Source organism: Oryzias latipes, chromosome 3 (genome assembly GCF_002234675.1).
Source record: "Oryzias latipes chromosome 3, ASM223467v1".
NCBI classification, from domain to species: Eukaryota; Metazoa; Chordata; class Actinopteri; order Beloniformes; family Adrianichthyidae; genus Oryzias; species Oryzias latipes.
The window spans coordinates 32,257,537-32,282,941 of record NC_019861.2 but is presented as its reverse complement, the minus strand read 5'-3'; the positions used below and the strand labels follow the sequence as shown (position 1 = coordinate 32,282,941).

Below are 25,405 nucleotides of genomic sequence, written 5' to 3'. Positions count from 1 at the left end.
AGGCAGTGCAGTAGGAATTGGTGTGGTCTTCCTACACCTCTTGTCGTTCCTGTATGTTAGGCCACAAATTCTCATCCACATCACAGCGAATATCCTCTCTTGCAATGCAGCGAAATATGTTTGTCACATTATGACAACTTGGTCAACCATTTTGCAGTTAATGACTTATACGATGAACTAATGACTAGGTGTTTTGAGGAGTAAGACTATTGTACAGTGAACTATATAATACATTTTGATCAACATGACATAAACAATTGATAATGTAGCAAAGAGCAGAGAATTGTACATAATCATTTGCATAGATGTACCAAAGCAATTGCAACTTGTTCAAAGAAGTGAGAAACGGCTTAAATGATGTGCACAAGGGACATCATGATGTGAAGATTGAACAAATACTTTTGGGAATTTCATTCTGATCTGAGAATTGTACTAAAGCGACTGAGAAAAACTGTAACATGCTTCCTGGAATACCCCCCTCATCTCCATGCAGGAATGTCTGAGGAAAGCAGAAAAGAAACAAATGACGGGAAGGCAAAGATCTGATGAAGTGCAAACCCAATCAGGAGGTTCCTGCACTGAGGGAAGCAATCATGGAGAACAGCAGGTGAGGTAATCAGCAGCTGAGAACTCGGATGAAACTCTAGCGGGAAACTGAGCTCCTGCCTGACAAGAGAGATGCCAAATGTTGGCCAGATCACCTTTCCTTAAAACAACTGGACGCAGTTTCCAGAAGCGATTTGTAAATACTTTTTTTAAATGCTGAAAAAAACAAACAAAAACAAAAAATCGCTGCACAGACTGGAGGCTGATGGAAGGAGTCCAGGAACAACGCAGCTTTTCATTCTTCCTGCTGCTCCACCACCAGTTCTCAGGCACGTTTAACGGCACATCATCTGTAACAAACCTTTAGCTTCCAGTGAAGAAATTAGTTTATTTATCTGATGACACAGAACCGAGCTTCGGACAGATTCACTCAAGCTGGAATCTCCAACAAATGATTTTTTGATTCTTTTCAAAGTTTTGAATTTCATTTTGACACGTTTGTGAGGCTCGGGATGCTCTCATTGATGGACAAACAGCTTTTAGGAAAGAAAAGCGTCAGTACTTTTAAAGAAACTCAGCCTTTGAGATGAGTCAAGAGTTAAAAACAAATTTCTGCAGGTTTGGGACTCCAAAAAACAAAACAAAACAAAAAAAAAACACAGTAAGAGCCCTTCATCATGGAGAAAAATGGGAACCCCAAAGAACCTTCTCAGGAGAGACTGACCAACCTAAAGACTCGAAGAAACAAGTCGTCCAGGAGCTCACAAAAGAAGCAAAACCAAGAGTTTGTGATTCAACAATGAGGAAGAGACTTTTGGAGATAAATAGATCCATGAGAGAGAAACCCTGACAAGCCAAAACAAGACAAGTTTGGCTTAAAAACTGACAACGTTCTTCTTCTCAATATTTGCCTTTTGGCTGCTCCCTTTAGGTGGCGCCAGAGCAAATCCTCCACCTTCTCTCCTCTGCATTCTCCTTCTTCACACCAACCACCTTTATGTCCTCCTCTGCTGCTTTCATGAACCTCCTCTTTGATATGATGTCAGCCTCTTTTTACCAACTGTCCTCCTTTTCAGCACTGTCTTTTCTTCTGCATTCCTGTCCTGACCACCAAACATCTGTTTCCTTCACCCACTTGTCCATTAGGCTACGTTCACCCTGCAGGCTGAAACGACCCAATTCTGATTTTTTTGCCCCCATGCGACCTGTATCTGTTGTTGACATCCATTGTTAAGGTTAGCTACTTCCGCAAAAACAATGAGTTACGTTGTTCACCGTTGAGTACTCTTCTGCGCATGAGGGTCACTTCTGGGTCATTTCACGTTCACACAGGAGATCATAAAAATTCGCATTTAATTGGAAATGTGAACGGCTTTGCAAAAAAATCTGATTTTTTGAAAACATAGGAATTGAGCATTAAGCCCTGCAGTGTGAACGTAGCCTTAGTCTGGTCCCATCACTGCTCTCCTTTAGATATATCCTGGATCTTCTTGTCCAACTCCCCAGAATTAACCCCAGAATTCCGATTCGGCCTTAAAGTCCCACTCTGATCATCTTTTGATATATTTTCACTAGCTTACAGCCCCAATTTAACAGTACCGGTGCAACAAAAACAGCGACCAATATTTAAGCTATCCAGCCGTACAAATAGATAGATAGATAGATAGATAGATAGATAGATAGATAGATAGATAGATAGATAGATAGATAGATAGATAGATAGATAGATAGATAGATAGATAGATAGATAGATAGATAGATAGATAGATAGATAGATAGATTCAGTGTCACATGGTGACAGGTGGATGAACTCCTCTGTCTACCTCTGGTTGACCCCTCCAGTTCCAGCGATGTTTCACACCTCGGGTGTAAAATGTGCCCCCCCCCCCCCCCATACTCTCCCCCCAAAACCACACGTTGACATGGATGAAACCACAGAAAGTCTCACGATGCATTTCCAGCATTAATAAACTCTCCCTGCGGTCTCATCTAGCTTTACATCTGTCCGCTCTTTCTTCATCTCAGTAACTCAGTCTTTAATAGTTGTTTTTGTGGAAAATTATTTCCCTTTTCTGTAGTTTTTAACACTTGTTTCTAATAGAATTTTTATTTTATTTTAATGACTGATGTAGTAGTTTTAAATTAGTTGTAATTTGTTGTTTTTAATGACCAAATGATGCATGTTTTCTTTATTATTTATGACTTATTAATATATTATTTTTAATGACTAAACACTTTACTGTTTATCAGTCACAAATTGACAAGCTGTGAACACTTTTCTTTCTTTCAGTGACCGATTTGTCAGAGACCCATTCTTGTTCAGATCCCTTTTTTTCGACATGTTCTTGATAATCCTCATTTTTTGTTATATCCTTTCTTTCTTGCAAGTTATTTAAGTTCTAATCTGACCAATCGGGGGCTTCAATAAAAGCATGTGAACTCACCTCAAACGTTCAAAGATTTGATTGACAGATCCTCCTTTCAAGTGTGCTTTCAAGTGTTAGAGGTGTGAACTTCCAACAAGCTCACACCTGATTGGCGAGAGAGGTTGCCATAGAGGCAAGGACTCAGACTGTCTCAGATCAATCAGCGGAGCTGCCATCAGTGTATAGATGTATGAAGGGGACAGTGTATGTAAAGCGCTTTGGGCCCTCAAGGAAGGTAGAAAAGCACTATACAAGTACATGCCATTTACCTACGTCAATACAGTAAGAGTTCAATTCTTTTGTTGACCATCAGATGTGTCACGGCTCTTACTCATGGCACCGTTATCCATGCTGGATTCTGGTGCCGGTGCTGTGAAGGGCCAAATAAAAGTTCACATGACCCATCCCATGTACTGTCAGTGGACCACATACTAAATAACGCTTTCTGGAACTATATGTTTTTTTTGTGTCAACAACCATTTACGCCATAGTTATCATAAAATATAACAAGCAGAAATGTACTCACTGTTTGTGTTTATTTTAAAATAACGTTTTAGTTGCTATGTATGTGCAGAATGCACAGATACAACAGGAGTCATGGCTGTTGTTCATAATTTAAAAATTGGAAAAACAAAAAACAAAAAAACAACCTAAATAAAAAGACTGACTATTAAAGCCAATAAGAGTTGTTGTTCTTTTTAGTGTATTTCTATCATCATCTGTCCCTTTTGGGGAGGGAATTAACAGATTTTGAGAGGACAGACGCTACTCTATCTGATTTATTTTTGCTTGGTCCTATTTTCCTATAAATTTGTCCTAAGACTTGCGCTGCAGTCTGAAAGTGTCATGAAACAGGAGACCGGATAACAAGCCCTCAGCTTTATTCAAGTCATGATGCAGCTAATATGGTACATCTACTGTACACAGGTCTATATGTACAACAACAAATACAGAGATGGTGTCAGAATGTTGTGTTGCAGTAAAATCAAGTGACTGACAGCCTGACACATACACACACATGCACACACACACACACACACACACACACACACACCTGCGTGTTCTGCTCAGACACACAAAAAAGTCACATGCTCCTTAGAAATCTTGACGCATGTTGTCAGAAACACGGAGTGTTCTGCAAATCAGTTCTTCATCCCGGCGTTAAAACAAGAGCATTATATCAAAACATCTAGCCTCACAGTTTTCCACATTCTTGTTTCTTTTTTTTCTATTTTTTTTTGTAGAAAAAACAATTTAAAGAGCAGTTTTGTACACGTCATGGTGACAGTATGACAGGACTATATTTTAATACCCAAAAAATAAACAAACAGTGAATGACAGTTGAATTTCGATCAGCTGGGACAACTGAAAAGGGAATTTACCGTTAATAGAGAAATTATGACATTTAATAAACGTGTCAGTCCAGGTTTATATCCAGAGAGACCAAAAAAAAAAAACTATAGAGCACTACAGACACAACAAGGCTGCACATAATAAACATACCAACTGGGGGAATGCGATGATTTGTGGGAAATGTTGCTGCATTTACTAAAACAGAACTTTCACCCAAGTCAAAACTAATAGTCGTCTACCGCTCTTCGGAAGGGAATGAAACCAAAGCAGGATATGGTAACAAGAACTAAATCACCACTCAACACTTTCTCATCTTTTACACAAACCTTAAACACAACAGATTTTGGGAGGACAGACGAGGACAAGGACTAAGTTTTTTCATCGGGACAAAAGCTCAGAGGAGCTCACTACAAACACAAAGAAACCACAGGTTCATGTAGGCAACCAGACAGGTTTTTTACAGTTTTTAACACTCAGACAAAACTCAGCAGAGCCTCTCTTTCTCATCTTTCTGTTTTCAGTTCCCTCAAGTGTGTTCCCGCCGTTCTGTGGCGCGGGGCACCAAAGCAGAAAGAAGTTTGGCTTTTCAGGAGAGGATTTTCTCCCGAGTTTCAGGCAGCTTCAGAGCCACCAGGCCTCCACAGACGAGGGCGGCGAAGGCCAGGAAGATTGGGATGATCTTAGTGATGCCGATGAAGACGGCAAAGATGAAGCTGGCGAGGATGGCTGCAAATTTACAGATTCCATTCAGGATGCCAAACGCCGTCCCCCTGTGGAGAAGGTGAGAAGATGGTGAGACCTGTAGTGGGCCGTCCTCCACGTCCAGCAGGGTTTCAAGAGTTTTTCTCAAAGAGCTGAAGATCTGACGGGAAGTTAGCATTCGTCCTTACTCAGCCGTTTTGCAACAATAGAAGCTGTCCGACAAACTAAAAATAAAAGACCTTAAAGTCCCACTTCGATGAAAATTGTGTTTTTGGTGTTTTGAAGATGTCATTTTTCTGATGATAGAGGCAAAATATCAAGAAAATTGAGCTCAACATTGCATTTCTGAGTATTTCTTTATTCAAATCATTTTGAATCAGGAGCAGATTAAATATGCTATTTTAAAATGATCATATTTGTGACATAGAAAATATGCAGGGGGGGGCACAAGCTCCTCACTCTTAGCTATGAGAGGGCCCCCCCCCCTCTCATTGCGCTCCGCAGAAACTATGTCCAAGAAAACAACTGCTCTTTTTTTGTTTGTTTTTTTGGCTAAAAACAGCATAATCATAATTAAAAAACCACTGGGAACACTTTTAAAATAGATTAAAACAGGATCGGAGTTGGACTTAAAAAAAAAAATCCTGACTTTTTCAAAAAACCAACACCTACTCAGAAATCAAGGAGCAAAATAATCTCTGAAATGATCAAAGTCTAGACTTTAATTTGTCTAAAATGGTGTTTGTTACATTCACTGCCATTAACAGTCGATCATGCCTAAAGATTTGAGTATAATCTATTTATTTCGTTTGAACTGGGATCTGAGAGAACAGTATGTTAAACTATATTGTACATTTGACAATAAACAGATCTTGAAAAAACTGTTTCTATGATGATTAAAGGTAAACTAAATGTATTATATTGTTTAATAAGAACAATGCACAGTTTAAAGAAACCAAAAGTTTGTACCAAATACATTTTCACTAGAAAAATGCTTTTCGTTTTTAAATAAATAGATTAGTTTAGGTTAAAAACAGCTCTTTTAATCATTTTTAATGAGGTGATTATTTTGTCTATGAAAGTTCCATCTTTGACTGGTTACCATGTGAAAATGGTTCTAATTAACCCCAAAATGTGGACCACTAAATGATATTTATTGAAATATTGGGTCACTTGTGTAATAAAATGTAACTGGTTAAGTAGTTTGGCATTGAAAAGAAGCCCAGCTGCCAGAGTTGGTACCAACAGAAGTGAATTTTGGGGGTCATTTAGGCTGTACCTTTTAGAGGAGGGGTAGAGCTCCACTGAAATGACCTCCAGTCCGTTCCAAGCTGCCACACTGACAGCGTAGAAGAGACACTGCCAGCATATTACAGCTCCTTGGCTGAAGCTTAGCAGCAGCAGGAAGGTGCAGGCCGATGATGCCAGCATTGAACCGCCTAAAACAGTCAAACAGCAGACATTCACTCAAACCTGAAGGTGATCGGTGCACATTTACAGAAAATGCGATAGATAAATCTTTCATTCTTCCCGATCGTCTCACCTATTATACGGATTCTTCCTATCTTATCCATGAACAGGGCAGAGAGGATGTTGCCAGGCAACACAGCCAAGCTGCCCAGGAAGCTGACCATGTAGATGACGATGTCGTTTTCCTCCTGGAAGTTCAAGTGACAGCCTTTCTTCGGGTGGAGGAAGGTGGTGTTTTCCAGCCGACAGTCTTTGAACTTCTCCTGCCACAAATCTGGAACAGAAGGATTTGGGTCAAATCTGAAGTGGTTCCCGTCGTGTTGGTGTGGCTGATGGGGTACCTGTGTTGTAGAAGATGGTGTTTTTGAAGGTGCAGTTCTCAAAGAAAGTGTTGGTCGATCTGACATCCTCAAAGTGGCAGTTTTCAAACAGGGAATCCTCAAACTTTACAGACTTGATCTCGATATTTGCAAACCTAAACAGAGAGTTTGTGACCTTAAACACATGTGCATGCGCAGCGGGCCACGGTGGCGTCAACAAAACCATACTTGTCATGGATGTACTCTCCCTCGCGGTGGATTTGATTGACCAGAGAGAAATTGAAGTGAAAGCGTTCCACACGTTCTCGATGAAACACTTTCACCTTGGACTCGTACTCTTCATACTGCATGTATTTGATCATGTCAGGGAACCACACTCCCAGACCGTGGTAGCTGATGAACACAGCAACCAAAAAGCATTATCTAACAGCAAAAAAAACAAACAAACCTGGAGATAGTTGATATTTTACCTGAAGGCCATACAGAACCACACGATGACCAGGAAGAGGCCCTGCAGTCTGAGCTCCGGAGCAGACAGAGACATCACATTGGCCATCACCTTCAGCGAGAAAAGACAAGAGATATGGACTGAAAGTTTGGTAAAAAGGAAAATGGAGACCCCCAAAATGTATTGGAGAGAAAGTGGATTCACATTTCACAGCTGACAAGAAGAGCTTTAAAAATGTTACACAATTCTAATAATCATGCTGTATAACGGTGAACATTTGAGTTTGGGTTTAAAAGTATGAAACTGAAACAGGAGCTCCCTTTAACCCTTTGGGTTAGGAAAAGCCCTTAGTGTCAGACCACACCCCCTGTGCTGTGGGCTACGCAGGGGGCAGTACATCAGCACACAGAAGAGTTGTTAGAATTCACTCTGTGATATTCATGATCACGTCTGCTTTGCTTCTTAGAAGAAGTAACATTTCAAGATGCATCACGCTCACAACCAGCCTGAGAGAAGAGGAGCTTTGCTGCTTTGGATGCAGCCCTAGCTTAGGTTCAGACCTGCTGCAGCATGGTCATTTTACGGACTGTCCAGCGCTGGAAGGCGGTCCCAGTATCGCTCTGGATCTCTATGAACTCGTCCTCCTCAGTTTGAGGGGTCTTTATGTTGGTCACCTGTTCAGAAATGGGAGATAAGCATCAATATTTAAAGTACTTTTGAAATAATTTGCCACCTCAGTTTTCCACAACCACAGCTTCTAAAAGTCTTGTCCGCTTACAGTGAAGACTCTCTCTGGCTCTCCTTTGGCCTTCCAGTTGGTGTCATGAACTCGCCGCAGGATCATCCAGGCTTCATCATGGCGTGCGTTCTGCAAACCAAATATATTTTTTGGTCTTTGTAGCTGAAATAAAACACTAAAGTTCCAATTATGTAGAGGAAACAGCAAATCTTCCACCAGCAGCTCAACATTCCCCTCTTATCAGAACGGGTCATGTGTCCGTGGTTAGAAGCACACAAATATCACATGTGGTTAAAGTCCTGACAATGTCCTGAATGGGAAACGCGGGTGGGTGGTGTTCTGCTGAAGTCTTAGCAGCTCTTTGCTACCTTTGCACAGCAGTGCCATGTCGCTGTTGTTGACTCAGCTTCTTTGAGTAGCTCCTGGACTCTGACACAGAATATTAGGGTAACCTGTTTTAAGATTTCTGGTGGTTTCAGTTGAACTCTGACCTCCAGCAGGAAACGGGGACTCTCCGGCATGAAGACAACCCCGATGAGGGCGGCCAGAGCGGGGAAGAGACACACCAGGATGAACACTCTCCAGCTGTGGATTTGAAACTGAGTTCCAATGGCAAAGCCCCAACCTGGAAACCAAAGAAAACGGTCATTATGACAACGTTTGTGTGTAAAATTAAGCAAGGTCTGTCGAAACCACCCAACCCTAAAGATTAGGTTTTCTAACATGATCAAAATCAGCCTCATGGTTGGATACAGGCGGTCTGCCAGTGAAAACTGGGCACACCTGTGCAGTGCACTTTTTTCAGCTTTTTCCCACCCTTTCTATGATGTAAAATGAGAGGATCCAGGTTTAATTCAGTTCTGTGGCATTTTAGACAATTTGAGTTAATGAGAAAACTGTAGCTACTGCTGTGCAGACAGCTAACATGTGGAGCTCTACACTGTCTTACATTGCATATTTTGGAATAAATGGATAAACTGCAGTTGTATTAATTGACTCCAAATTCAAATTTTACATTTTCAGCTTTTGATTTGTGTAATACAATTATTTTGACATTATTTGCAAATCCCAATTTATTAGTAACACTGACTTTAATGTTGATAACATTTTATCCTAAATTAATTCAAGTAACTTACTTTTTATCCATTAATCAGCATGAAAATCAGATGTGTGTGAGCTCTATTTTACACATATGTAGACAGTAAAGATTTTACACGGCATTCAACCATGGTGAAGCTTTGGCAGAGTTTCATTAAGGAAGATCTACCTCCCTTCCGGGTAAGCTGGGTTCTTGTGTCGCTCACTCTGCACGCCACTAAAAGCATTAACTGCGTTTCCATTGACGATGAAAATTTAATCTTACGGAAACACGTCAATTCAGGAAAAGCTAACATTGACATAGTTTGCAAAAGTGCATTCTAAGTCCTTTTTTTCAAGTTAAATGTCACATGACCCACAACCAGATGGTAATACGCTTCTTGGTAGGAACTGGCTGGCTTGGGCGCTGCACAGCAGGTGCCACAAGAGGTCCCACACCATCACACTTCATCAAAAGTTGGGCGTGTCATGTGGAATTGTTGGATCTGTAAAATCCCCAACCACCATTTCCCCAATTGGCTTCATCCATAGCCACTCCCATGTGTACAGAGCTCGCCACTCCATGGCCTGAAGAAGACGCCAACGGACGTCTCCTTAGATAGATGATGATGAGCGCTAGTGCCGTGGCAAAAATGTTACAGTGTATGCTCTAAATCAAAGTATTGTTCACCTCAATCGCCATGTTTTTGAATAGCTTATCGCATGAGTTGGTTTGTGTTTATTCACACAATTACAATTTAATGGAAACAGTGCAATTGCGAAATTATGTTTTTCAACATTTCTAGACTTTCAATGCATTTTGGTGCATATGTGTAAAGGAGACCCAGCTACTCACGCCATCACTGTAAACCAATAGTTAAATTCCTCACCTTTTTTTTTTTGGTCAGCCAATCACGATCACATTTCTGCTTTTAAATTTACGGACATGAAACTCTTTGTGGCCCTCCTCCGCTCCAATTTTCTCTCAGACCAATACTGTGTCATGGACTGGCCTCAATAACCACAAGCACAGTGTAGGCTCTGGAGTTCATCCATCTATGGTCTAAGTTCATCCCACCAGAATAAAGACGTCATTTGCCCAGAACCTAACCGTCAAAAAACTATGGACTATTTGATGAACAGTTTTTGTATCATAATTATTCATATTCCGAAGATCTCTCCTTATTTAAATAAAAAAGACAGACTTCCTTGTGTTCATTTTGCTTGCAGACTGCTTTCAGAGTTTGAATAATGGTGTGTTTTGTGTTACCATAGTGAGGAATGATCCCCCAGGCAGTGAAGGAGGCGTACAGGCCTCCCAGCATCCAGAACATGCAGAGCCAGCTCAGATGTTCTCCACGTTTGTCCATCTGCAGGAACTCGGTGAAATAGGTGTACACGATTGGGATGGAGCCACCAATTCTGGAGCAAAAAAGGAAATAAACCGCATCATTCTCCCTTTTTAACTCATCCCACACACCGAGACGGCCTTTCATCCGAAATGCTCTTGATTACCGCTGGTTTTTCTAACTTTAAACTTTTTAATCTAAAACATCCATGTAACCCTTAACACCCGGGTGGTTCATGGATTTGATCTGTTTTTTGCTGAAGGCAGTTAAATGTCTTATTATTCTTATCTGTGCATTGATTTCTTCAACAAACCTACAAGGCAAAACCCTGTGAATGAAAGAATAAGCCCCAGAATCCAATATTCTGCATGATTTGAGAGATAGAGGCTCTGTGATATCAGTTACTTTGAGTAAAACCAATTTTGGTGTTTAATGACAGCAAGATTTCTCCTGCCAAAGGGATAATTACCCGGTTTTAGCCTCAGTGTTTAATTTTGAGAACCATATTTAATCTTTCACTTTCTTAATCTGACTTCCTGAACTTTGTCTTTGTCCTTTGAAACCAGAAAAATAAAATGTAGTTGCATTTTTTTAAATGATATTACCAATTTAGGGCAAACTTCCTCTTGGAGCCCATATCAGACCGATCATTCAGAGCAGCTCCACTGTGAGGTTCTGCCAACAGCAGGAGTTTAGTTCCAAAACTGAAACCAGGACTTAACAAAGAGCTTTAATGCTTTTAATTAAATCATTCAATGAATTTTCTCCTGGAGTTAATAAATAAAAGCTTCTTCGTATTCAGAAAAGCAGCTGGACCGTCGTCTGACTGTCGGACCGTGGCTGTGCCAGCATGTCAGGCGGTCAACACCCCTCTTCAAGTCCACAGAGAGGCGGGATTTGGACAGAACATCAATTAAAAAGTCCACTAAGAAATCCATTTTACCTTATAATGTGTTGTATCTATAAGTAAATATGAGAATCACAGTAAACTTTTTGGTTTTATTTCAGACAATTTTTTAAAATTTCTTTTATGCCAAATAGAAATATGCAACTATTATTTAAAACAGAGTTCGAATGGGAAAATTATTTTAAAAAGGCCTAAATACTTCACTTTGTAGGGAAAGACCAGCACACCAAAATTATTTATATTTTTTAAAAGCTAAAATGCTAAATTAGACAAATATACCAACAAATAAAACAATTTCTTTGAACATATATTTATAACCATTTTTGTTTTGTATGTTTTATGATGTATTTTTAGTGTCCCACAAATTAAAGGATTAAAAAAATAGAATAAAACGTGATTGGAGGCTGAAGTATTTCTTCTATTAAGTCAAATTTGTTTTTTTGTTTTTAGAAAGTTTTTATCCAAATCTGTATTTTCTACATAAGAGATTTCAAAATTAAAGCTGAAGATGCTTGTCTGTTCTGCATGCTAAATTCAACACTTTGTTCATGTTAAAAGCAAAGACATAACTTCAATAAAAGTTTTTTTTAAATCAATGAGAACCCTTTCTAATACAAAATAAAGGAAATTAAATAGTATAAAGCTTAATCTGTATTTGAAGGATTGTTAGATATTAAATAAATAATGTTTTAGTGTTTGTGTTTTGCAGCTTAGTTTTTTATTCCACTTTGTATAAACGTATAAAGAAGACGAAATGAAAAATATGTTTTATTTACAAAACAGCTATGAAACCCCTCAAAAAACAATCATCCTAGAGTTAATTATTTATTAAATTTGTGCTACAGATTTTTGCTATTTAAAGTTTTTGTTTTCGTGAATGCTGAATAAATAAATGAGAAATAATGTTTTTTATAAACGATTGTCAAATAACATTTTCCATTTTCCTTTTTTGCCTTATTTAGAGAAACTTAAAGAAATTTTATGGACCTTTCAACAAAAACTGCAATTTGCACTGTTTTTTTACCTTCAAGTTTTTAACGCCCTTTTATATTTTTATTCACTTGTTTATTATATTTGTTTTGAACTGTTTTATTATGCTTAGATTTGTTGTATAGTGCTTTGTTTGAATTTTAATTGAGTTAAAGGGATTCAAAGGTCTCTCACCCAAAGCCGGAGCAGATCCTGAGGAACAGGAAGAAGCCATATCCCTGAGCGAAGCAGGACAGGAAGGAGAAGACCAGGTCTATGGTCAGCACATAGATCAGACACTTCCTCCTTCCCATTTTATCACACAGCCCGCCCCACACCAGAGCCCCCACCATCATGGCCACGTACACCAGCAGACCTGCAAACATACAAACACACTCTCTGAATTAAAATCTGCACACAAAAACATCAAAAAACAAGGGAGGTGATCTTGTCCGTGTTCTCCACCAGGGGGCTCCCTTCACCTGTGTTTAAACCTCAGCTGCCGGTGTTTTCTGTGAAGCAGCCTTTCATGTGAAGCTCGATCAGCATCTACAGAAATGGATCATGACGTAGCAGGAAGCTGTTGTCAGCGTTTCCTGGTGCTCGCAGTGGAAGATGTGGACGCTTCTTCCAGCATCTCCGACCTGCTCTCTGCTTTGTTCACAACACGGCGGTCTTTGTGTCCTGTAACCCTTCATCACAGCCCTGAATGCAGGGGTGTGTGAGTCATCGCCATGTGGAGTGAGAGCCAGCATTCAACAGGCAGCTGCTGCTGCTGCTGCTGTGTGTCAGCCCTGCTGACTGCGAGGCTCCTCTCTGTGCAGCGTCAAATCTTCCTCCTCCTTTGTTGTAGCCGACTCGGTCGGCTTCTGAGCTTTTTAAACATTCAGAGCCATACTTCCTGCCCGCTCTGTGTTTTTACTACACGGCCCTAATTACACAGGGACTAAGCCGCTTAGAGGCACGTGGCGCGGTGGTGTGCACCTTCCCTGTGGATTAATAAACCATCCAAATGGTCTGATGCTCCACATGCCAAGATGTACGACCTGTTCAGTGAGACATTCTTCAGGGTCTGATGTCTTGGTATGTTGATGCTCGAGGCAGCATGCATGGCTTTGATATGTACAAGGACAGGACGGGTCCGTGATTAAGGCCTCTCCTTCAGGTAAACGTGCCCTTGAGCCTCGAGGGGGGGACAAACATTTACCTCTTCCTTGCAGCTTTAAAAGCAAAAATTGCTGTAAGAAAAACCACTAAAAGATGAAGTAATGGGTTTCACCTTGCGAGCGAAATAGGTGGATATCGTTATGAATCATTCCATGTCGTGCATTTTCTCGTATGGGAAATTCTTGACTTATACTGACGCGGTTTCTTAAAGACCTGTGACAGGAGAACATGCTGAAGGTTATTTGAAATGCAGGATAAGCCTCAAATAACAGATGGGATGTTGTTTGTGTTCAAAAAAATTATATTCTACTTGTTCCGGAATGCAGAAATGGTGTAAACTCAAAAGAAGGGCAGATATGAAAGGCTTCGAACCTAAGAGACGTTTCTATGTCTTCGTATTTTAAGTTTGACACGAAAAGAGCTGCTCTATTTAAGAAAAAAAGTCAAACATTTCCTCTTTCTGACAACATGCGTCAGCTTCTGCTGCATCGTTTGTAGCAGTTGTGTTGTGGAGAAGAGAGCTACAACATGTGGCTGGAATACCAACCGGACGCCTTCCTGGGGAGGCGTTAGGGGTACGTCCAACTGAGAGGAGGTCCATTTGGACACACTGGAGATTATCTCTGTGTCCCCCCCCCAAAAAAAAAGAGCTGGAAGAGGTGCAGAGCATCCAGACTCTTTCTTCCACAGTTGAACCCTTCACAAGCAGCAGATAAATGACGGCTTTCTCACACATTTCCAAAATGAGCCCAAAAGGTCTCCGTCAAACCTGTACGTGAAACGCAGGTGACCTGCAAGAAACTTTAAGATTGTAGACCGTATGGTGAGCTCATGCAGAGAAAATGTTCATGCAAATGTTTTCTATGGGCCTGGCGGCAGGTTGTGAAAAACACCTAGACAACACGCAAGGATAACTACCGGTGGGTGAGATACAGGTACTGTACGTTGTACGCATTTTTGGGTGGCAGTGGCTCTGGCGGTTGAGCGGGTTGGCCAATGATTGAAGGATCGGCGGTTCGATCCCCACTCCCCCCAGTCAACCGCTGTTGTATCCTTGGGCAAAACACTTCACCTTCCCTGCCTCCGGTGTGGCTGCACTGGTGCGTGAATGTGTATGTATGATCCCAGTGATGGTCAGAGGGACCATCGGTACAAACTGGCAGCCATGCCTCTGTCATCAGCAAGTATGAATGAAGGGTGAATAAATAACGGACACATTGTAAGCAGTCTGAGCATCTGGAAAAGTGTGGATAAGTCTGATCTATTATTGTTGTTTTTCATTTTTTAACTCCTTACAAGCAGCCCGACTGTTAGAAATGAGGAAATTAGATAGAGTCTAGTTTGTGTGGACATCCTACAGGCATCTCAATGTGCACTTACTGTATGTATCACCTGCACACACCATATGACAGCATCACATCATAAGTCTGTGCAACTTACATTCGCCTTACAAATACTTCGTGGCACATGTACTGAACCCACGATAATGGCACGTTCCATCTTCATGACGTTTCTTAAGGTGGCCACACAAGCCTAAAAGGCACTGCAAGACACATCTGCACTCCCCTTCAGATGCGGCCACTCTTCTCTACGACCCTCCGCTGGCCTTGAACAATCCAATGACCTACAACACCCGTATGGCTGCATGTGACTGAGGCCTGAACTAGGTGCTTTCTTTCAAGCCATTCTGTTTAAACTAAAAGAATTTAAAAACATTATATGAACACTGTGATTTATTTTACCCAATGATATTTTTGTGCGCCAGGAGAGATAAAAGTGTGAACTGAATGCCTTTTGCAGTGACAGCAAAAAAAAAACAAAAGTCAGGATTGGGCCCATTTTTGTGTCTGGTCCTTAAGTCCATATTTGAAATGCTGGACTTCAGACTCAGCACTAGAGGATTAGCAAGGCCCACCCATCTACAAATCAGGCCCCCCACTGTATTGCCACTGTATTGTTTCAGTTTCACACTCTGTATTGTTGAAACCTAAAATGGCCATAAATGGACATTAGAACTTGAGAGCATGGACTGCACAAGAAACTACCTCAGCATCAGTGAGGCAAGTGCAGCCGCAGCAGCGAGCATATCAGCTACGCCTGTCAATCCTTCTGTTTCAGAGTTTCCAAAGCTGCACGGCAGCAGCACTCGTTGGGTCCAGATGACATAGGAGTTGATAAACCCGAATGATGCAGAGGATTCTAACCAGTAACTGAAGAAAATGATCGATTCCACATAATAAGAAGAAAAGCAGGATGACCTTCTGTGCTTTACCTGCACATCATTACACAAGTGCATTCAATTATCCGTTTGTTTCATTCATCATTTAATAGGAAATTGTTTGAAATTCAAACAAAAATGTGTTTTTTTCTTTGTTTTCAGCAGATGAACTCCCACCTTTGCTTTTAGTCTGTAGATTAAACAGTAAATGTAGCAGTTAATGTTTAGGAGTCTGTCTTCCATCTAAAAGTCAGGTTAGGATTAAACAGCTTGGCACTGCCGTACGTCTGCTGAACGGAGCATGAGCGTGCATCAGACACTATCATTCTGCAGATCTACTTCATATTCTCAGCCCGTGATCTCACTCTGCACAAACAGATGCTGTGATTTCATTTTCACCGTCCCGTCCTCCTGCTACCTCAGCCTGTCAGAGGCCTGAAGCGTGTCTGACAGCTCAGCACAGAGCGCTGCAGTCCGCCAGGATCTCTGACTGCTGCAACATGCTCCGTATTAGCCTGGAAACACACTCTGAATACAATTACCACAGGTTCCTCATCAGTCTCTCACAGGGCTGCCTCCCAGGAGCCCATGTTAAGATGAAATGAGTGATGTGCAATCTGTCACATTGCCTGGCTGCACACGAGGTCTTGAAAATAAGTAGAGTTGCTTTAATTTGCGGTTTAGATTTCTGCGCAGACAGAAGATGGTTTCAAGGTACATTTGAAGCAAATTTCTGTCTGTGCTGCATGAAAATATCTGTTTCATCCATGGATGCTTTTATTCTTTTGATAAACATTTGCATGTGAGTGGCATAGAGGTGTTTCAGAGAAATTTAACAGGAGAAATCCATTTTCTTCTTAGAGCAGTTGGGAAAGACTGCATCCGTAAATATTCATACGAATTTTTGCTTCAACTATGCGGAGCAGCACATCCATTCTCTGATGAGTTCCTCAACCTTGGGTGAAGATGGAGTTATAATTCACCCAATGATGACTATAATTAGTAAATTTTGGAGCTTTCCTTGGAGCGAGCTGTCTTTTATTGAAAAATACTTTTGCAAAACCTAATTTTCTGCATGTAATAAATGGAAAATCTGTTTGACTTGTGGTCAGATAGATTTTTTTCCCCCTCAAATATTTGCAATTCAAAACCTTTTCCAGATGTCCGTGCTCAACGAGGTAAAAGCTTTTACTCCAGATGAATTCTGACCGTGCATTCTGATTGTTTCCCTGCTTTTGCACAAACACATGCAGCTGTTCTGGGTCTAAAGACATAAAACTGTTTAGCTTCATGTGTTTAGGCATAACGACAGGAATTTGCATTTCCCATATTTCCTCCAGATATATATAAAGCGCTCTAAAGGCACAGCATATGGTTAGCTTTTTATAAATCTGCATAAATGTGTGCACAAATGCCTGGAAATACAAAACCCTGTTTTAATTGGTGGTTTTTGGGTAGAGAACCATAAACAGGAAATTGGCTTTTGAATGAAAACAGTAGTAGAAGCCTAAAAACACAATGAATTTGGTTCTGCAATAAAAAGACAATTTTAGAAAAAGTACAAAGCTGTAAAAGCATTTATGCTGAAACTAGTAGTATTTAAATCTTCTGATCAACACCTCATGATCTGCTTAGCGGATGGGAGATCATTCTGATGTTCACTAATGATAGCCTGTTTTGTGTTGTGGAATAAAAACATGATGAAATAAAAAATGAAATCAGTTGAGTTGAAATCATAAGTAGCAGTTTGTTTCATCATGCACATTACAGTTTAGATGTAAAATTCAATTAAGCTGCTTGATTTTTCCGGGCTTTGGGAGCATGAGTAGTGTTGTACACGTAGAACAAGAAGAGTAAACAGAGTGTTAAGATCGCACAAGGGTTAAAAACATCTTGTTATGCCAAACTCTTCTCAAGGGAAGAAAACCTTGCTGCCGACATGTGCAGTCTGTTAAAAAATAAAGCGAATGTGTGTTTCTATCAATTTTTAGGGACTCAATTTCTGTTTTACTGGTACAGAAAGTAAAAGCATATAAATATATTATAATATGCTAAACTATATCTATTCCGGTTATAAATCAACAAGAGATGATATGATAATATCTTGTCATACCATCAATGCAAAATTAATGATAAAATTAATGATAAAAACATATTTAAAAGTTTAAAATTGACAGGGTCTGAGAAATGAGCTTGTTTTTGATTGTTTCTTCTCCTGGATGTTTATAACTCCTAAACTGTAAGAAAAAGTCTGAGCCTGATGACCTGTACATGCCACAGGAGGCGGTGCAGCACACAGCAGACATTTACGTCTCAGCATACACTCTGCACTATATGAAAGAGGCACTGCTGTGCTGCTTGGGCGGAAAAATACAATTTTCTAGATTCATTAGGATGCTGAAAGACTTGGTTTACTCTGTCAGGAATGGGAAAGTCTTTTTCCAACATATTTCTGCAGTGGATGCACTTTATTTTTCCTAAACAGAAAAGCAGTTCAGTAGGTTTTTGTTTGTTGGTGCTGCAAAAAATAGAACAACTTTGTTGACCAAATTCCTAACAAATCTGGATTTGTCACAAAGCTGCTCTTTGCCGGTAGTGTCAGAAATAAGAGCTCTGTCTCCCCCTCTGGTCACCGGCGGGAAGTGTCTCCAGAGTTTTAACCACACTACAGCTCCCAGCAACCCCAGCGCACACTTCCTGGATGCCGCACACCTGACTCTCATTCATTCATCAACCACAGCATACTTAAGCTCTGCACCGAGTGATGCTCAGTGCATTGTTTTTAGTATTGTTTGTGTCGCTCTGCCTTCTTATAGTGGTATAGTTGGACTGGGGAGGGTATTCAAAAAAAGCAGGTTATGTGAGTTACCATGTTAAGTTTTAAGCTAAGGAAGTTGATGACCTCAGCTTTCGGTTTCAGAAATGGAGGTATGTTTCAGGGTATGTCAAGTTGCTAGAGCAACTCATGCTCTGAACATAACCTGGTCTGGAGCAGGTTTAGTTGAAGGTTAGTTTGTTTTCAGAGAGGTGAAACAGCATGGCGTGTCCATTTGAAGATAATTCAGTGGATGAAGAAGCTCAGATAATACTTTTTCCACCATGAGAGGGTGATTAGACCACATATGGATGTTGGAAAGAAACTTTTTTTTACATTAATCTAACCTAATTATTTGCTTTAATTAAGATAAATCATTTATTGAGTCCAGTCAACTTAAAAACAATACGTAGTTATCAGAGAGTTATTTTACTTTGATTCAGATTAATGAAAGTTCAAGAAGTACATTAAATTCAGATGGAAAAACATTTAATTGGAGTCAAATGACATTTAGTTAGATAAATATGTAAATTTGAGTAGTATAAACAATTATTGAGTTAGACATAAGAAATTAGGTTGAATAAATTGAACTCAATTACTTTTTACAATTGAATTAATTTAAATAGGTATGTAGAGATAGATGGATGGTACAGACCAAAAGTATGGACACACCTTCTCATTCAAAGAGTTTTCTTTATTTTCATGACTATGAAAATTTTAGATCCACACTGAAGGCCTCAAAACTATGAATTAACACATGTGGAATTAAATACATAACAAACAGTGTGAAACAACTGAAAATGTGTCATATTCTAGGTTCTTCATAGTAGTCACCCTTGGCCTTTGATTACTGCTGTGCAGTAAATAACTCATGTCCGGTCTTTTGGAACCGACATACGCAGAGCAAGCAAGTTCAGGTGGACTTCAGCCAGAGTTCAGGGTTAAACTCAGGGTAGTTTAAACGTGCTTTCTGGAATACCCCCTTGATCTTCTGTTTCCTGACCCTGTATCTGACTCTGTTTGCCTGCTGCCTGCCCTGACCCTCGCCTGGATTTTGACCAACCTGCCTGTCCTCATGCCTGTTATTGACTCCTGCCTGACTGACTCCGTTTTTAGCTTTGTGGACTCTTAGCAATCCAGCCGTCTGCCTGTTCGTGTGACAGGTAGTTTGCAAACAAAATGATTTTGTCTGTGTGGTAGTAAGAATGTGGATCCATCTTTTATGTAAGTAATGTGTCCTTGGGATGTAAATCGACCCTTTCTTCAAGAAAATCAAAAAATTATCTTATCAAGAAAATGTTTCAATAGCAACAAAATTATTAGTTTGAGAAATCATGTCTTAGTAACATTTCTTACCACATCTTTCTCTTTTTTTTTTTGATTATCTAGTGATATGTTTTCAATTTTTTTAGAATTTTTGTCAGATTTCCAGGGGGACAAGTGTGCTCTCTGCTTTAAATTAGATTTTGACAACAAATCATTCCAAATAACTGGTATATAAGTCATGTTTAACAGGAGCTACAGGGAAATAGTTTAACCACAAAAGGCAATAAATAATTTAAGTCTCTCCTTGTTTATAAACCCTCCTCTGCCTTTCTTTGTTTCTGTGCACAGAAATAATGATCAGTTCCAGGTATACACCATAAAACAAGAAAAAGACAGCAGACACTTGAATTTCTGAGAAGTTCTAACCTATCAGAGGCCGTGTTTGAAGGGATGGGTCATCCTTTCTAACTAGTTTGTTAAAACTGGCTGAGACATGAGAGGACTAGTTAGAAACAGTTCAAAACTACATCTTAGAACAGTGGTTCTGATAAGTTAAACGCTTCAAACCACATCTTCAAAAATGTTACCTTCTAGTTTGATATTTTAAGCCTTGTACGGCAGGTTGACCTGTATGGGTGCAGCAGATTTTGGGATTGTCCGGACCCATGGAGGGCAGTAGAGAGGAGCGCCTGCATCTTTAGGGGATCTCAGGTGTGTCTTGTGACTTGTAAGGCCACCCTAAGGGACGTCATGAAAGTGGAACGTACCATTGGTGTGCGTGTGTGTGGTAAGTGTATTGTGAAAAACTTGTAAGGATAATATAAGTGGAACACACTTGATGCATGGGTGATGCTGCAGTACGGTGCTTTTATGCAGCCCTCCAGTCAGAGTACTGGCCCCTTACTGACTACATTCAAATGCTGCATGCACGGGGTGTGCACGGGATATTTAGGTGCCCATAAGATGCCTGTAGGATGTCCACACAATCTACGTTCTGATTGTCTAATTGTCTTGCACTTATCATGTGAACAGCACTACTGGGCTACTTGAGCAGTGTGCAGAGTTTGTAGTGTTGAAAAGATGAGAGAATCTGTAAGACATGCCTGCGTCTCGCCTACTTCTTATCCCACTTACATGTTGTGCAAGTTTTCGCTATGACCTGTCGCCTGCGGCACGCCCGTAGGAAAAAAAGTTGCATGAACGTTTTTCATCTACGGGCTCACTGAGCGGTCTACGGCCTTGATGTTTCCTGCAGCACTTTTTCTGCCACTTACCCAGCAGTCCTTTGTCAGCGTTGGATATACACATGTCCTTCTCCGCACTGGGCAAGACAAAACCCACCACGAAGCCGTCCACGCCGTCCGCCATCAGTGCCAAGCCGAGCACGAAGAAGAGCATCCACTGAAAGCGTCCGTGACCACAGTCTTCCATGATGCTCTCGTACTGCTCAGGCAGGCTCTCCTCCTCCTCCTGCTGCTCCGCCAGACGGGCCTTCCTTTTGGCCTCCAAGCGAGCTGCGCGCCGAGCCATCTTGATCTCATCAGGGTGGGGGATGCCTTGGTACTCTCCTTCGTACATCTGGTCATCCTCATCTGCCCCCTCAGTGGCGTCACTAGCGGCATCATCATCCTGTTGGGGGTAGTCTGTCTGGTAAGGGTATCCATCTTGACCTCCTCCGTCTTGGGTGTAGGTGTATTCTCCACCCTCTGTCATCTGCTGGTTCACATTGTTCTGATAGGGGTCATCCATGGTTGCCGGAGGGCAGCAGGGGTGGCTTTGTCGTGTAACTGAGGTATGCCGAGGAAGCTCAAGTTGTCAGCTATAATGGCATAATCCTCCCAACGAGCCGTGAGCTACTCTCAGCACTGCGGCAGCCTTCTTGATCCCAGGTGTCAGAGGAAAAGTTGGGTTTTTGCTGGTTCGCTCTCACGTTTAAGGCCTCAGGCGCTGCACTGGTCCACTGTTACCTCCCTCGACGGCACCGTGCTGCATGCTGAACCTAAAAAAATAACTCAATGTTAACATGAAAATCAGATGAGAACGCTGCTGGGGCAGGTTGTGGTCTGCTAGGAGAAGCCTGTGACCCAAAGGGGCTCCATGCAGTAAGTTTTAAAGACTCCCTCTGATGGAAATTCGTGTTTTTAACATGTTCTTGTGGCATTTTTGTAATAATAGAGGACATACACCATGAAAACTAAGCTTAAAATTCAGTTTGTTGTGAATATGAATAATTCAATTAAAAAACATGTATTTGTGACAGAAAATACGCTGGGGTCCCTGCTCTGAGCTCTCAGCAATGGAGAGGGGAAAGGGGGGTGGGGTTGCTCCTTGCAAACGGTCCCACCCACAAATCAGGAGGGAATTTCTAATGAACTACTGCCACTCTGCAGAAACCGTGTCCTAGAAAACAACTGGTTAATAAATAAAGACCATTGGGGACACATTGAAAATTGATCAAAAGATGATTGGAGGAGATCTAAACACCTTTTTTATTTATTTTATTTTTTAAAAGGTTCTATAATCAAAACAGGTTTTCTCATTTTTTTTACTCTCAATTCATTATCACACAATGTTTTCTTCACTTGTAATTATGAAGAAAATGAATAGTTCAAATTGAGGGGAAAAAAGCCTCTTTTAAAAAATTAAATTCAGTCAGAAAGGCTGGTTTTCCCCCTGCGGGCTGTTTGTCCCTCTGCACAAGCAGATAATCTCGTCTTCTCGCTCAAACGCTCCGACGCCATTTTGATTCATCAGCAGCCCTGCTGTGACGGCGACACGTTCAGATCCTGGTTTCCTTCAGCAGCAATAAAGGCTAAAAGCAGCAAACGGCGCAGATTAAACCCACAGCTCCTCAGCATTGTTGTCACATCAATTACTGTTGGGATTAAACGACTTGTACAGTGAAGTGAAACTGGCACCCTGAGGCCACATCTTCTGAAAAGAAGAGATAAGCAAATGATTGAACTTTTTTCTTCTTTTTTTTTTACCTGAAACATAGGTCAGTAAAGAATGAAAGTAGAAAAACTCGTTTTTGTTTTAGAAAACATCTGCATAATTCCTGAGCCCAGTCAGTGACCTTTGTTTTATTTCATGTGTCTCTTTAATGACTTTTCCTGGTAAAACAGCTCTGTCTGTGCTTTTCCTCCTTAAATGCACTTCCTTAATAAGTATCTTTCCCGCTTCATTCAAGCGGATCATTTGTTGGAGGAACCTCCTCGGCAGGAACATTTGCAGTCTTTTTTTCCAAGGGGCTCCACCTGTTTTGGGTGGTTCTGCTGCAGAGCCTGAATGACAGTCACTGCCATTTAATCCAGATTAGGACTTCAGATTTTTTTTTTCATTTTGCCCTTGTTGAATCACATTATGCTTTCCCTGTGAAAGTCAGCAAGGTGCCTGACAGCAGCGCTGGATTAGGGAGTCTTGATTGAAATGCTTTAAAGTATTTGCTGCTCTCTCTTTGAGGCTTGGAAATCCTTAAACCGACAATGGGAACATGTGGGCAGATCAGTTCAGATACCAGGAGGTCCAGGACGCTGTGGAGATCACGGGTTTTAGGTTTTTTTCTGTGCTGCATGAATAAAACATGAACAGAGGAGGATCATGGGAGGACCGATGCTCGGTCCGGTTCAGGAACCAAATGCTGCTTTCATCATCCCTCTACAGCTCCTCTATGGACACAGCTGGTGCTTACATAACAGCTGGCCTGTGTATGTGCCCCCCCCCCCCCCCGCTCTCACGGTATTGATCAGCACGTATGCTCAAGCCGTAACACACACAGATTCAGATGTCAGAACGCCTTTCATGGCGGTGCAGATCCTGAATAGGTCATGATCTGTTCTCCTGCGAGAGCGTCCAAAAGTCAGCGAGTCCCTCTGAAAAAGCGAAGATCGATGTGGGGAAAAGGTTCTACAGGAAACGCGGAGGTCCCAGCCGTGTTTTTATTTTTTTTGTAGTAAAATGTTTCAATTTCACCAGTGACCTTTTTCTCCTCCGATCAGTAGTTTGACAGTCGATTTCTGCTGTCTCCACTTCATCTGAGCGTGACCTCGTTCTTGGAGAGATGCTCACTTTTGTCTCAGCTGATTGATCCCAGGCTGAAGCCGCTAGGGAAGCATCGGGTTGGTTTGCAAAAGATCTCAGCAGGTTTGAAGTCCTTCCTCTGAAAGGCTCAGGACTTTGCTTTGATTGTTCTGCAAGGTGTTAGGGTCTTTCAGTTGCTTTGACCTCTAAAATGTTAATCTGTGCTTTTCACTGTCAGGCCTCTGGAATTTCTATCTAACCAAAGTGTTTGTTTCCCAAATGAGCTTTGATTTAAAGTTATTACTGGTTTTTGGAGTTTTGGTTTAGAAACCTAAACTTGCATAAGTTGCCAACACCAATAACCATCAAAATCCAGACAGATCTAGTCAAAAATGATGTAGAAATGTTTGTCCAAGCCACAGATATCAGACATCTGTTTTCCTGAAAGGTTTTTTGGTTTTATCTAAAAGCACAGACTTCTTTGGAAAAAGAAGTTATTCAGTGGCCTTCAGAAGTTTCAAGAAGAGAAGGACCTTTTCTGGTAAACTGTCAAAAACCTTCATCTGTAAACAGCCTTTCTGATCCTTTTCACAGATATTCAGCCTTGAATGAAACATCCTCCTTCAATCAAGTGCTGGAGAATGTGGCCATCAGAAAAACGTGCGGCTCATTCTCCTTTTTATTTTCTTTTTCTTTTCTTTTTTAAAGTGTTGTGCATTGAGACAATGGTTTAGAACCAGTTCAGTTGGATGAGCTTTGACAGATGCACATAAAGCATTGTTCATTAGACAAGAAAAATTTGTTTTTAACAGGATGGCAGAAGGTGACAGTTGAAAACCAAATATGGCTCCACAGCTAGTATTTCTCTTTTCTCACAATCAAAATGAATCTGACAAAACATCAAGTTAAAAAATGAAAACTTACCAGAGCGGACTTTTCATAATAACAAAAGACTTCTAAAAAAGGCATCAGAAAAGAAATCCAAGTAGCTTTTTTTAAATGTCCGGCGTCTACATGACACTTTATCCCGAGGCCGAGCAGCAGCCAAACCTGAGGGATTAGGAAACAGGCTCATGCCCCCCCCGCCTCCATCACTCACACTGACCACCCCTCCCACACTGACACTAACCCCCACTTTCCCCAGCCTCATGGTTCAGTCCTCAGGGTTTATATAGTGCTGACTGCAAACAGTTGTGATTCAACAGGATGTTTTGTCTTCTTGCAATATTCCATTGTGGGGGTCAGAGGTCACTGTCAGTAGACAGACTCTGACAGTGTGCTTTCCTTTTCTTGTTTGAGGAGCGCACACGGACGGTGGAATGGGGTAGATCATTGTTGCTATGGAAACTTCATCAATGGTACTCTGCAAAAATGTAAAAAAAAAACCTATCGACCAGATATCCTAGAGCATTACTTTTGGTTCTTGGCCACCCGCAGGTCCTGATGCCCCATTTTTGTCCCATATACTGAATATGGGAAAAAAAGGATGGAGTTCTGTAGTGTGTCTCCATAGCAACTCCTCACCAGTCCTGAGTCTCTACTGGTTAAAGGCATCAGAGAAAATGACTAAAATATTCATTTTCTTTTGAAGCAGGAGGTTGCAGAATGATCTT

General features: G+C 41.0%; 1 protein-coding gene across 1 annotated transcript; it reads right to left on the bottom strand.

Annotated features, from left to right (window-relative positions):
* Positions 1-3,836: 3,836 nt before the first annotated feature.
* On the bottom strand, positions 3,837-24,887 carry LOC101162590 (synaptic vesicle glycoprotein 2B-like). The gene is made up of 13 exons (XM_004067516.4): positions 24,717-24,887; positions 21,047-21,771; positions 12,502-12,682; positions 10,352-10,503; positions 8,496-8,629; positions 8,044-8,133; positions 7,826-7,939; positions 7,288-7,376; positions 7,046-7,210; positions 6,839-6,972; positions 6,571-6,771; positions 6,307-6,466; positions 3,837-5,095 (listed from the first exon to the last, which is right to left on the bottom strand). The coding sequence occupies exons 2-13, from the start codon at positions 21,519-21,521 to the stop codon at positions 4,912-4,914; spliced, it is 2,079 nt and encodes a 692-aa protein (XP_004067564.1). The 5' UTR covers positions 21,522-21,771; positions 24,717-24,887; the 3' UTR covers positions 3,837-4,911.
* Between the last annotated feature and the right edge of the window lie 518 nt (positions 24,888-25,405).